Source organism: Corvus moneduloides, chromosome 16 (assembly GCF_009650955.1).
Source record: "Corvus moneduloides isolate bCorMon1 chromosome 16, bCorMon1.pri, whole genome shotgun sequence".
Taxonomy (NCBI): Eukaryota; Metazoa; Chordata; class Aves; order Passeriformes; family Corvidae; genus Corvus; species Corvus moneduloides.
Genome location: NC_045491.1, coordinates 128,154 through 142,507, shown reverse-complemented (window position 1 = coordinate 142,507; position 14,354 = coordinate 128,154). Strand labels below are relative to the sequence as shown.

Genomic DNA, 14,354 nt, shown 5'->3' with positions numbered 1-14,354 from the left:
TGCATAGGCATGGTGCTACTAACCCATAGGCTGCTTGGTCCAGAAGGTCGTATCTTGAGAGAACCTTTGTGGTGAACAATGCATGTTTCCAGTGTAGTAGTAATCTGTTGTTCCTATGATACCAATAAACTCTCTTCCCTCACCTCCTCCTCTTACCTGAGACTATAGGCAACCCCACAGCTCCCTAAACAGAAGAGAGCACTGTAGTAAAGAGAAGGTATTTCTTTCATAGGTGAGTGCTGGGACAGTACTGCATTGCATCCACATCCTCTGGTTTGATTGTTCAGATACGCCATGGTATCTGCTGTGTTGATTTTGGACCTACATGACTTAGTTTTGCCCATGTTGTTATTATTCCCTCAATACATCCCTTGCCCAGCAGTTTCCTGGGTACTGCTCTAAGATATATTAGCTTCTTTGGTCTTCCCTCCTTATCTTCCATTTTTCTTGTCATCTGCTGTGATTAAGCCATGGGAGGTGTTGTCTTCCTGTGCTGATGCATCTTCCCTGCTGCTCTACTGGTCCCTCACAGGCCCTCCACAAGGGGCGATCCTCTGCTGCCAACTCCACTGCCCTGATGAGCTGACTGCCCCACACTGTCCTACAAGGGCTGCTTGCATGATGATCATGTTGATGCAAATGTGTACTGGGCAGAAGCATTTCTGATGGTCTCAACACAAACTTCTGCAGCTTCATCTCACAGCTATTTTGACTTCAGAAACTACACTGTGCTAACTGAGCCCACGCTGCTTAAGGGAGAAACTCGCTTGTTTTTCTGGGGCCCTTTATATCTCAGTTCTGTGTGCTCTTTGTTTCCGTTTGTATTGATGGCCCCAGAACTGCTGAAGGAGCTGTTTCTGTTATTGGAACACACTCTGGCTGTACATCTGATAGAAGTGGTGGTTTGCTGTTATGTTCAGCTGGAAGTTATCTCTGTTTACCCTAGGAGGCAGACTTCACGAACAAGTGTGCGGCACAAGGGTATTAAAGTAAGGGAAGTTGTTCCCTTTGAAGCAAGCTGTAACAATTAAGCTTTTGGTCAGTGAGTTGTCACTGTGTTTGTGGAGGGGTTTGAGGTGGGGGGTTTTCAGTGCCTCTTATGAGCAAACTGCAAATGTCCCTGATCTAGCATTCTAATTTGGAAGTTTTTTTCCCCCAGGAATGATAGGGTCAAAAAGCAGGTACTGGGAGAAGCACCACAATCTGTTCTGACGTACCAATTTGGAAATGTCCATCTACATTTCTGCATGGCCCTTGTCTCCCTGTCTGTTGGCCCCAGAAGCTGATATTGACACTGTTATTCAGCCTGTTCTTCGACTGCTTCTCTCTGTTCTCTGGCACTAGACTCATGTACAGGACTGACTTGATGCCTTCTGGCTGTAACACTGCCATTGCATCATTGCAGCTGGGCATGGGAAAATCTGTTCCTTATAGGAACTCTAGGACCAGGACAAGGAAGCACTGCAATGCTTGTTTGCCTTTGCTTCCAGAGCTGCCCTTTGAGCACAGTGCAGCAATTGGCTGTGGAAGAAGTACAGGATAGGGCAGCTCAGGGGTGCTGCAGGGCTCTGAGCACAGCTGGGCACAGGTCTTGGGTGGAAGCAGTTTTGCCCCACATTCAGACAGCACTAGGAAATTACTTTAAGTCGCTTAGAAAGCTCTTTTGTTGGCCTATTTATATAAAAGTTGCAAGCAGATACTTTTCTATTTGGCAAATTACTTGGCCTTTTAAATGTTAACCCTTTAGGAGAAATTCCTGTTTCTCCATGACTAATGAGAAATTACATATACAGTTACTTTAACTCAATCTGATAATCAGAGTAGTTTTTCATTGGTTCTTGAGATTATCTTCAAAATCAGGCGCAGTAAGCTCTGCTTTATTATGCCACTGCTGCTACTGCCTGATCATCAAACCACACTATCAAGGGACAGAAGCAGTGTGAAAAGCGACATTTCTTTTGAGCCGGTAAGACAGTTTAACATATTTCTGTTCTATGCATTCCAGTATGTAATGTTAGGGGACATCTACTGAGCTAAAATATTGAAAAATATTTTCTTTATGTAAATGTGGAATTCTATATTGTTTCTTGAACTAGGAACCTAGAACAAAAGAATGACCAGAAGTGTCTTTGCACTTTTGTTCTGATAGTTTGCTGAGCACAAAGTAACACTATTGCATTAATTCTGATGGATTGCGCTTGAAAGAAGGACCATCTTGAACAAGGTGCTCCCTCTGATTGCAAGAGATGAATGTAAAGGAATCCAGCCAAAATAGTCCTCAGTGTTTTACTTTTTTAGGTGCCAGTGTCCTGCCTTCTGTAGTGCCTGTTGGTGCTGCCTGGGGAAGAGATGTACGCAAAGGAAGGGATTATGGCCAAGGGAGAGCAGGTCATTTATAACTAGTTGCTAAGATGTAAGGAACAGAAACTGAGCATTCAAGGGTCCAGGTCTGCTGTGTCTGCTCCCACTGTGCACCACTTGTTGTATCATAGAATCCTGGAATGGCTTTGGTTAGAAGGGATCTTGAAACCCTCTGCCATGGACCTCAACACCTTCCGCTAGAGCAGGTTGCTCCAAGCCCCATCCAAGCTGGCCTGGAAGACCTCCAGGGATGGGGTAGGGATGTCTTTTCTGGACAGCCTGTGCTAGTGTCTCATTGACCTCACAGGGAAAAATTTCTGCCCAGTACCCCATGTAACCCTGCCCTCTGCTTGTTGGAAGCCATTCCCCCTTGCCCCATGACTACATGTCCATCTCCAGCTTTCTTATACCTCTTTTATGTACTGGAAGGGGCTCTAAATTCTCCCTGGAGCCTTCTCTTCTCCAAGCTGACCAAGCCCAGCTCTCTCATCCTATTTCCATAGCAGAGGGGCTCCAGTTCTCTGATCATCTTTGTGGCTTCCTCCAGACTTGCTCTAGCAACTCCATGTCTTTCTTATGTTGAAGACCCCAGAACTGGACACAGTACTGCAAGTGGGGGTCTCACAAGCGCAGAGTAGAGAGGTAGAATCCCCTCCCTTAACGTGCTGGTCATGCTGCTTTTGATGAAGTCCAGGATATGACGGGCTTTCTGGGCTGCAAGCATGCATTGCTAGATCATGTCGAGTGTCTTGTTAACATCAGTATCTTGCTCTGGGAGTGAGAATGAACAAAATACATTTTGAAAGAGTCCAGAGCCACTGCCAAATCAGAGCCTGAAGCTTCTGACTTCCTCTAAGATTTAGGTGAGCGTAAAAAACCATGTGAATGAGCTGCAACAAGAAAAAATTACACAGATTAAGAAATATACTTTATATAAAAGTTATGTCAGAAGCGGAATAAAACCTAGGACTCCTGGCTGGCTGCTGTGGTCTGGCACATAATATCACATGTATCAAAGGATACCCAAGCATGTTGAAGAATCTTATGCATACATCTCCACGTGAAATCCTTGCTCATGCTCTTATATGATACTTCATGTTTTATCAGGCCTTTGTAAACCTGATCTTACTTGTAGTCATCCAAAAGTCAGAGACACAAAGATCTTTTTTGTGTTCATCCCTTTGAGCCCATTACGTTTATCTGTACAATTCTTCTATCTCTCTTTCTCTATCTCATCAAGCACAAGTTTCTTGTCCCCACTTTTAAAGTCACTGACAGACTCTTCTTGTCCTCTTGTCATCTCTCACTTCCCCATCTGGAAGTTAACTCTATGATGTCAGCTCCCACCTCCCACTAGATAATTAAATCTACTTCTCCTAATCATCCTCCATGCTACTGCTTACACATTGAAGGCACTGCTTACAATTCTCTTGGGCTACATCAACCTCATTCTTCAAGTCTCCCTGTAAAGGTCTGCTTTACAGAGTTTCTAAAACCTAGATGATATCTGGGCTACCCACATGCTGACACTGTGTTGTCAACTGCTTGTACTACTTCCCCTCTCAGTGGTATCCATCAAATAATTTATTTTACCTTACAAATTCTTACAAGAAAATGTTTTTTTATTATGTGTTCAACTGGACCCCAAATTGGGAAGTTAACAGGTTTAGCAATAACAGTCAATCATCTGTCTTTCTATTAATAAGCAGTTGAGAGCATTTGGAAAATGTGTTGTACAAATTCTGGTTAAAATGACTTAAAATTGCTTTTGGGAAGTGGAGGCAGGAACCACAGGAGGGGAGGGGAAAGGCACAGCTCATTTCCTCGAGAAGAAAACAGGCAGAAACATACAGAAAGGATGGAACCACCATTGCAACCAGCTTGAGACCACCTTGGAAATCAAGGTCACTACCACCTCCTGGTGCCAATCGATTGCTGGCAACATACCTGGTGTATCATTTCAGGGCATCATCTCAGACATTTTGTCTCTCCCCTGCAGAGCGAAGGTGGTTCTCCCTTCTTGACACTACGGCTTTTCTGCCTTCACCCACAACTTTGCAGTGTTGCAGAAACTGGACATTAGAACACAAGAAAGCAGCAAGCAGTCTGGTCCCCAAGACATCTGACTAAGAAGTTGATTTGTCTTCCACTGCTAGCATCTGCTAGCATCAGCTGTGCTGCTAGAACTGGACTTCCATCTGAGCTAATAGGATTTTTTATTCTTTTTAAGATACCTAACCAAGATCTATAGACTACAGGTCTTGCATATGTTTAGGCAAGAGGTTTCAGCAATAAAGATAGATCCCTTTTGTACAAATTCTTCACTTGTTTCTGCCTAATTGTATCTACCTTCAGTGTCCAGCTACTGGATTCTTTCCATTTCTCTCTTGTAGATTTAAAAAAGAAAAAAAGAAAAGAAAATATTTTTCTCCTACCTGAAATGATCTTCTCATGTAAGATACTTATGGCTGGTGTGAAATGACTACTTAGCCTTTCCTTCGCTTAAGTTAAAGAGATTCACTTGGTCTTTAATTGTTGATTTCTGAGTAAAGTTCTCCAGGACTATATTGTTCTTATAGCCCTTTTCAGAACCATTTTCATATTGACAGCAATTTTTTTTAAAGTGTTGATTCCAACAGAAGAAACTAATTAATGGTGTTAAAAATGCTACGTGTAGCTGCAATAACTTTTCTTTTAATTAATATATATCCACAGTCTGTATGTTAGCTCCTGTAATTGCATTAATGTGCTGCAGAATCTCACTCAGCTGGTTATGTGCTATTTCCTGAAGTTATTTTTTGATAAGTCTTTCAGAATTCAGTGTTACATGGCCTACTTATGACTAACATTTATGGTTTCTAACACAAAAATTTGCATTTAAACATGTTGTATTTGTTTCCAGGTGAGCTAGAGAGCCAGAAATATCTGCCACATTTCAAACATTGCAGAACTGAACAAAGAACTACTTGGGGGGGGGGGGGGGGGGGGGGGCGGAGGGGTTTATCAAATTAGTAGCAATTACCTGGAAACGTTCTGTCCTGGTTTACTTATCTTGACCTCAGTTTGTTTATTTGTTTGTGTGCCTGAACAAGTTCTTGTAAGCATATGTATAATTCTACTTAATGCAGCTCTCTCTATTTCATATTTAGTCAGTATTACTGTATTTATCACAGGGATCATAAGCAAACCTGATTAGAATGATAAGCAGGAGAGGCTTCATGCCTCCCAGCCTCCTTCAGCTAAAATCAGCTAATGGTGACGCTTCCTCTCGACAACCCCCACTCTGAAGAAAGTCTGCAGCAAAACAGGATATTTATGAAAAACCCGTAAATGAAGAGGTGGTGAAGTAAAAGCCAGAAATACTCCTTTTCTCTTGATCAGTTCCTGAAACATCGTAATTATTTTACAATTTAATTCAGACAAGGGACACTATAGGCAGGCATAATCACATGCAAGAAGTTATACGTGGATGCTGCTGTCTAGCTTTGTGAAATTCATGACTGGAAGGATATTCTTGGTCATGGATCAGATAATTTAATCTCTTCAGTAAAACAATCCTAATGATTATTATTAATCCTAATGATTACATTACAGTCCTTGCTAAGCATAGGCTTTTTCTTGCTCACTTCTATTCAAGACTTCTTCAGACTCTTTGTTGGTTAGAAGTCACAATCTTATTCTATAGCCAGGCTATATCCGCTTGGTCCTGTGCTAATGCTGTACTTATTGTTTCTCCTATGCTGACACTCTTCCCCTTTTCCCCAAGTTCTTCTGAAAGAGAGATCATAATCTCTGGCAAGTTTTGTTTGGTATTTTTTTCTTTTTTCTTTTTTTTTCTGATAATAACTAACTCAGGCTCTTTTGAGACAGAACATTACCCCACCCTCTTGCTACCCCAGCTGTAAAGCTCAGTTCAGTGTCTGTGCAAACATTGTTCCTTCAATTTTTTTTTAATTTTTCAAGAAACTGTTTTTGTTTATACTGATTAGTGGTCTCTGTCTACAAACTCACTCCAAGTTTTCTGGGTTTCAGGCTCCTTGGAGCAGCACTCTCCTTGCAGTGGTGCTGGGCTCATTTGCTCTGTTCAGGTAACAGCAAATAATGCAAACTGGGAGCACCTTTTTGAAACACCACATATTGCTGAATAGATCAGGTCCATATTCTTCATATTAAGTGCCATAAAATCATCAAATCAGAAACTTTTAGTGAAAAAGTATAATTTCAAATTAAAACTTCATCAGGAGACAATTCAGAGAATGGAATTTTTTGTTAAAAAGAAAGAGAGTGAGCCCAGCATAACCTTGTAGAAATATAGTGTTCCATATTGCAGAAGATACACTTCAATCATCCTTACATAACCCTTCCGGATTAGAATGCTCAGAGACAAACATGCTCTATTGCTATGATTCTCTCCAAGTATCTGGTTTTGACTATGGTCAGAAACAGGATTTGGGGAAGCATGAACATTGGTTCCAACCCACTGTGGCTCTCTGCTGCTCTTAAATTGTCATGAACCAGATGACAAAAATGCAGGAAGAAGGAAAGAAGGACCCACACCTTCTCCCACCCTCAATCAAATTGCAGGAATTGTAGATTTCCTTTCAGGCAGCTGGTGCTTTAGTGCAAAGTACTATTTACTGTCATAAGAAGAACAGTTCCTATAGAAGAAATGATACAGCTGAGTTGTTGCCCTCTCTGACAGACTCAAGATCAGCTTTTGTCAGGCTGGCAGAAGACTGCAGCTAATGCTTTGTCTTGGGGTGACCTTATGATGTGTATCCCATATTGCTGCCCATGCCCAGAAATTAATTCCTGTGCCTTTCTATGCCTCTAAACTGAGCCTGAGAGGGGGAAGGAAAAAACTGAGCAAAACTTTTTCAAAGCAGTTTGCAGTTTGTTCAAGGTCACACACAGATAGCAATTTGTTTCCCAGCTGTGGCAGGGGAGGGAGGAAGCACCCGGCTTGCTGCTCCCAGGACAGTTTTTTTTTTTGGCCAGTGGTTCAGCTGCTTTGTTCTCTGGAGAGAGACTGAGAGTTGAATTTTTCCTTCTCCGGAATTTCGGATTTTCTCCCTTTTCTACTGGACTGCTTGATTGCTTTAACATCAGAACCCATCGGGAGGACTTTCCACCGGGCACAGAGGGCCTGGCCCTGGGCCAAGCCCCAGCTCCAAGGAGACCAAAGGGAGGACTCTAACGCTTTCCCAGGTTTTTCCTCTACAGCGAAAGATTTTACCATTTAACATTATTTTCCTTTCCCGTGTGTTTGTTAAATAAATAGTTTTATCTTCTTCACTTTCCTTCGAGGAAAATTTATTTTTTCCCGAACCTGGTGGGGGAAGGGTGATTGTGCCTTTTCTCAGAGGGTATATTTCTAAATTTGGCCAAACCAGAACCAATCTTCAATCTGCTGGTAGAAATACTGACAAAACTGCTCTTAACAATGATTCTGTTTTAGATACTATCTGGAATGGGAGGAGTTGTGTGGCAGTTGGGCCTCCAGCTGTGCATTGCTGCTGCACTGGTCTTTGGTGGAGGAAGAAGGAGAGGTAAGAGGAGATCTGGAATAGGTCCACTGTACAAAGACAGGTACACGCCTGTGCTAATTTTCCATTCACAGACCCTTCAGTATGCAATACAAGATCCTGTGACTGCCCTTTCCCAGGTCCCAGGAACCAGTACAGCTGGCTGGCAATGCCAGGCTTAGGGGACTAAGCACATACTGTAAAAGCTGGGCACCAGAAAAAGTGTAGCCACTGCCCAAGGTCCCTGCTCTAAGATCTCACATTCATCTCATGGAGTGAAGTGTGTTACAACAGAATAACAACATGATGAGGAAGATTAGATGCAGTGTCAGCAAAGGAAGTAGCAGCAAGTAATGCATTTATTTGATGTACTGAGCCGGGCATCATCCAGTGATACATGAATCCAGTTCTGGTCTCCTTTCTCTGCAGAGCTCTCTGGCAGCCTGAGCTGCCTGAATAACTACGTGACTACTGTGAGCTGCATGTGGGTAACGGAGAAGCCCGTGGGTGATGGACCTTTCCACCTGCATTTCACCAAGTAAGACACCAAGAGCTGTCTGTGGCAGCCCCAGCCCTGCATGGGCAGGACAGCACTGAGAAGCAGAGATGGGGCCCAGCTGTGGGCTTTGCTCCCTCCACAGCAGACCTGTGGCACAGCTAGTTCTGCCACCCCATCATTCCAGACCTGGGCCGCCTCAGAAGCTGCTCTCTTTTGTGGTCCTGCAGCCTCAGGGGCTGCTGCAAAGGTCCACCACATATGGCTGCATGATCTATCAGCTATGGGCTCTCCATCTGTTCAGAGAACCCTTCTGGCAGGCATCTCAGCGCAGAGAACCTTCCCTTCCAGCCTCTGGTCCCCATGACCTGGGAACTTCCAGAGCCCATCCTACATAAAGCTGCCTAACCAACTTCTAATAATTTCTTTCCTTTTTGCCTAGAAATTAAACACTTAATGGTTTAATCTATGTTAGTAAATATATAAATACAAGTCCACTGAGTTATAAGCTTTAATAAGAGATTTAGAATATTACCTGAATAGTTTTTCTTCTAATAGAAGAAACCGGATAAATAGTTTGCTAACTAATAGGATAATTTAAGATGAATATGTTTAGGTTATGTAGTAACATTGTCTTGACCACCAGTAACTACTACATGAGGGTAAGCCACTCTGACATTAGATGCCTCACATTCTGCTACAGTTGAGTAAAAAATAGCCTAACTCTTATTAACACTGGATTTTATACTCTTATTAATAATACTCTTATTAATACAGAAAGATGGGCAAGCTGATAAACTGCTCTTCCAGTTTCTTGTGGGATCACATGCAATGTGAAAAAATTACCAATAAATGGCTAAACCACACAAAGACAAACCAACTTCCAACACGTTTTGCTGTCAGTACTGGTTTGTTTGTAGTGAAAGAGGACTCAATGTACAGCTTATTGTTACCTCCGTGCTATGCACTTGTAACCAACTGTCCATCTACTCCTTCCCCCCTACCCACCTGCTTTCCTGCAGTGACAGCAGCCCTCTCAGAGGGAGCAGGGAACAGCTATTGGGTGCTGTGTACAACTTGTGTGAGATCTAGTGCTCTCAGCAGTAAGGTTATGAAGGTTATGAAGGTGCCTCCTTCCTCCCTATCCAGCCCTGCCATCCCGCCAGCTTTTGGATTGCTGGTTTGCTTGCTGTCTGCACTAAATAGGTTCATGGTCTTCCAGAGTGTTGTGGTGTGCTAAGCTGCCACACATCCATAAACTGAAAAGCACTTAATTGTATGACTTAAAAGAAACTTTCAGCCTTTTTATTCTTCTAGCCTCTGGTCAAAGGGCCACAACGCCAGCTGCAAACTGACTGCCACAGCGAGCACACAGAATCAGTACCACTGCACAATTCATTTAGCCAACCAGATCTTGGAAACAGATGGTTATAGAGTCTCTCTCCAAGGAAACTTTTTTGGACATAATCACACATACATGACCTTTCCAGAGTACAATCCCCGCAAACACAGTAAGTATGAACCAGGGCAGCTGTGAGCTCAGGCTCTGCCCAGAAGCTCCAGGATAGGTCTGATATGCTGTCTAACAAAGGATGTCTCAAAGATAGCAAGTGAAAACAATGAAAACAAGCAAGACTGCCCATCCCCAGAGAGTGCACTGTGTGAACTGCACCAGTAAGGATGCAGTCACTGAGTCTCTCCATCCTGACTTTTCCCAGACTTCAGAGAGGGCTGGCTCTGGAGCACCATTCAAGAATACTTCTCATCTGCATCATGTTTTCTTGTGCCCTGGGTAATTTGCAATTGGATTGCCTCAATGAGTTATCATTAATTTACATCAGATCTGTAGCTGTTCCGATCCTGTAAGCTAATTTGGTCTACTGCTAGTGTTAGTATCCCTCTTTAGACCCAGCTTTATCTTCCATGACTTCAGTCACCCTAATATCATGCATTTTCTTTTGTGGTGTCCCAAATACCATGAAAAAAACTCCTCCTCTATTTGCAGTAAAACTTGATCCACCTTTGGACATCCAGAGCAACACCACTGCCAGCAAGTGCCAGATATGGTGGAGTGTATGGAATGTGCCTTGGTACCTCGCTGAAATTCTCCAATATGAGTTGCAGTATAAGGAGTACAGCATGTCCTGGGAGGTAACTGGATGAGGCATATGGTGATCCTGCCTTGTTCTTTGGGTACAACGGCCTTGCCACTCAGCTCAGGGCTCTCCACTAGGTGACTTAAGCTGGCCTTTCTAGTTTCCTATATTAAGGCTGAGAGATTTTACATAAAACATCAATACTGAAGTTCAATAACTCTTCCTCATGAACCCTGCAGAAGTCATCCATCATCATGTAGGCCCTCTTCTTGCATCTAAGAAAAGAAAATCTGGAAAAGAAAAGAGAAGGGAAAAAACAACAAAAAAAGAGTATTTAAAAGACTATCCTTTTGCCCAGTCTCATTAACAGCAATGCTTTGTAATACTTTGCAGGTTGCATTGAACAAGACACTACCCAGTTCACTGCCACAGGTTGAAATTGAAGCCACAGAGCTCCGCAGTGGCATTGCTTATGCTGCAAGAGTTCGCTGCAAAGTTTCTGAAAATGAGAATTCATACCACAGTCAGTGGAGTGAGTGGAGCCAGACAACACTGTTTCAAAGAGCAGGTACAAAGAATGTTGTTTTCATCTTATTTCATTTCTTTTCATGTCCATGTTCCAAAAAAAAAAAAAGAAAAAAGGTACATGGTAAAATGAAGCTTTTCAAATCAGAACTAGCTTTATTCAAATATTCATAGCCAAATTACTTTCCTTAAGGCCTTTAGCTACAAATGAAAAGCTGTTTCATTTGTAGTGCTTGGTTATTTGGGGTTCTATCTTGACTTCCAGAATTTTTATTAAAAATTTTTGTGCTGATTCTTTTCCTAGATGTCCCAAAATTCTCTGAAAAGATTCTAAATACCAAAACTATGCAGTTCTTATTAATTCCTCTGAGTTTTGGCACTCTACTGTATTTATTCTGGAACTGCAAGATTTCCTCAAGGTATGTGATTTTCATTAAGTTTCCCTTGATATTTATGGCCTGAAAAGGGTAAATCAAGACTCATTATATCCCTTTTCCTTCCTGTTTCTGCTGCACAAACTCAGTCATTTCCAAAAGGTCTTTTGACAGTATTGGAACGTGCCACGTTCCTTGGCTGGTGATAGTTAATGACCCACTATACAGTCCTTAAGGAGACCAAAGTACCTTTGGGACTCCCAAATTCGGCTACAGCCCAAGGATGATGGTCTCTTGGAGTTAAAGAAATTTAAGCCCATGGAAATTTTTGAAGTTTCATGTAGATAAATTAAAAGTGCAAGTACACAGCAATCCATAAAGGTGGTTAAACTGATGTCAATGTTAAGCTACTTGTTACATTCCTGGCAGGAGTCAGTAGGTAAAACACCAATATAGGCAAATTAAACTGACTCCAATTCATTTGAGACCATGTTGTACAGAGAAAAAAGTGGTTTTAGAACCTTGGTTCAACCATCCTCTGCAATTTTTTATGCTGGCAGAGCATAGGTAAATCTCCTACTACTGCTTTCTTTTTTGCCTTGACATACATTATTATGCTCCATATACACATCATTCTTAGAGAAACAGAACACATGATGTCCATGCAATAAAATATTTTTACAGGATAGACTCTATTAAAGGGCAAGGATGTCTGCAAGAATTTCTCTGTTTAAATGTAATGAAACTAGAACTCTTTAAAACACTTTCAGAAACAGTGGTTTAGATCAAGTAAGATGATAAACAAATGCTTAAACAGCTCAGTGCATATAATGAGTAATAGACTAGTATATTAAGTTTGTTGCATATTCCTAAGAAACTTACGGGAGTGTGCTTCAGCTTAAACATTAAATGCATGCACAGGTGGCAGACAAGCAGTTGCATGAGAAGTCAGAAATTATGATGAGTGGGCTTCTTGTGCAATCTTACTAACATAAGTGTGTGGGGGGGTTCATCTAACCAGTATCATGGAGACAAAATACAGAAAAACTGTCCCTTTAAGTGTTGTTTTCTCACTTCAGGGCAAAAAGCCTCACCTGCTTTAGCATTCCCACACCAGCTGCTTTCTTTCAGCCACTCTATAGTTTGCACAATGGGAATTTTAAGGTAAGAAATAAATTTCACTCCTTTCTTATGACCCTCAGTTCATGACAGGAGGATTTTTTTTTTTCTGGGATTAATCGTTCTAGCAGAATTACATGGTTCTGATCTTCCTGAGAGTTTATAGTTTCACCGTTTCCTGCTTCCACATTCCAGCTAACCACCAGAGCTTCTGTCCAGCTTCTTGCTCCTTAGAAGTGGAGCTCCTCCAGTGACTCCCAGCTCAGACTGAATGCAAAAGGTGCACCCTTTCAAAACCAAAGAAATACCAGCAGCTTGCATTATATTCTGGTGGTGTAATCTTGTAAAAATTCTTGTAAAATTTTGTGGAATTAGCAGCTAGGTTTTTTTATCCTATTACTCTAACTTAGCCTGTTGGATTTACACTAAACATTTGGGTTATTGCGCCAAAGCCATAAAGAAAGAAGAGTTATTTTGGAATAATTGCAAAATGACCCCACCTTACTGATGTTTTCATTAGGAGTGGGTTGGACCAAACGAGGCTTGTAGCCAACTTGAAAGAGAAGAGGCCAGCAATTCAAGCAAAGTGAATGCAGATAGAATTTCTGATCCAAACACCCAAGAACTGATTTCCCAAATCTCATTGAAACCTACAGAAAGCACAGTTCTGGTTACTGCAGAAGAGAACTTTGAATTTACCTTGGGTCCAAGCCAGCAGTATGTCCCCAGCAGGTACACAAGAGCAGAAGAGATTGAGTTGAGGCCAGGACTATTGTTTGCACCAAGCCATGATGATGATACCATTGGCCTGAAAATCTCTGAAATAATTAAAGACAACCTTGAGAGCCCTAGTGTTGGAAAGAATTATCCCTCTCACTCACAGAATGGAAAGGATGACTTTCTCATGCTTCAAGAATCCTTGGGGATAGCAGATGTGTCCTTCAGTGGTAGTGACTATTGTACTTTGTGTGACAATGATACCACAGGAGGTTTGATTCCTGCTGAACTACTGAAGCTTTCTAATGGCAATAGTCGTGTTAAACACCAGAAAGATCAGTGACCTTCCGTGAGGAATACTGCCTATGAAGTTCCTTGTGCTCTCAGATCACCTCCCAACACTGTCCTTCCAAGCAGCTTAAATGGTGACTGTGCAAACAGTTTCTAACATGTATGATTTAAAAATAAATCCTCAATTTGTGTACTTCAGAAGAAGATTGTGACTAAGTCCTCTGTCTAGCAAATACTCCCACTAAAGGCATGGCAAAGCCTGACTCCAGCACCATTTGCGGTCCCAGAGACACATGACTATGCTCTTCCCTACATTAACCTCCTGGCTGCAAGATCCAGTAACCCTCTTGTCTAAGGAGGAAGCAGCAGACCTGCTGTTTTCCTCAGGAAGAGCTATTGGAATTGTGTGCCTCTTGGAAGCAGAAATATTTGCAATGTGATGAGCCATGATTGAAACTCCATCATTTTGTAAAAACTATGCATGATTTTTCATAAAATAATGAGAAACTATTTTTGCTTAAGAAGGAAATTCTGCTTCTTAATATGATATTGATGAATTAAAAGAGTTCCTGATTTGATCAGAATTTGTAATTGCTCTATTTAAAGATAATCAGACAGTAGGCCGTGTTCTTTATTATCTTGAATGGTTGTAACTTTTTATTTTGCAATAAGTAAGCCTCATGTACTGCTTTAACAAAAAAATATTTCAAGGTTAAGTGGCTGGGCTGATCTAATGGCGAAAGGTGAAAAACAAGAACAGCACAAATGACCTTTACTTAATCACAGAAGAGGCCAGGCCCAAGGCCTCTCCAGGGCTTCTATTATTTCTCAAGAATTGATCAGTCCTTTG

At 41.8% G+C, this 14,354-nt stretch overlaps 1 protein-coding gene across 1 annotated transcript in view; it reads left to right on the top strand.

The window, feature by feature from the left end:
• Positions 1–5,377: 5,377 nt before the first annotated feature.
• PDPK1 (3-phosphoinositide dependent protein kinase 1) overlaps positions 5,378–14,354 on the top strand; it is a 45,741-nt gene continuing 36,764 nt past the window's right edge. Inside the window, exons 1-8 of the mRNA XM_032126179.1 lie at positions 5,378–6,449; positions 7,820–7,910; positions 8,316–8,424; positions 9,700–9,893; positions 10,388–10,533; positions 10,872–11,046; positions 11,308–11,422; positions 12,457–12,541. Of these exons, the coding sequence (XP_031982070.1) occupies positions 7,832–7,910; positions 8,316–8,424; positions 9,700–9,893; positions 10,388–10,533; positions 10,872–11,046; positions 11,308–11,422; positions 12,457–12,541 (903 nt within the window). The 5' untranslated portion in view covers positions 5,378–6,449; positions 7,820–7,831. The remainder of the gene's footprint in view (positions 6,450–7,819; positions 7,911–8,315; positions 8,425–9,699; positions 9,894–10,387; positions 10,534–10,871; positions 11,047–11,307; positions 11,423–12,456; positions 12,542–14,354) is intronic.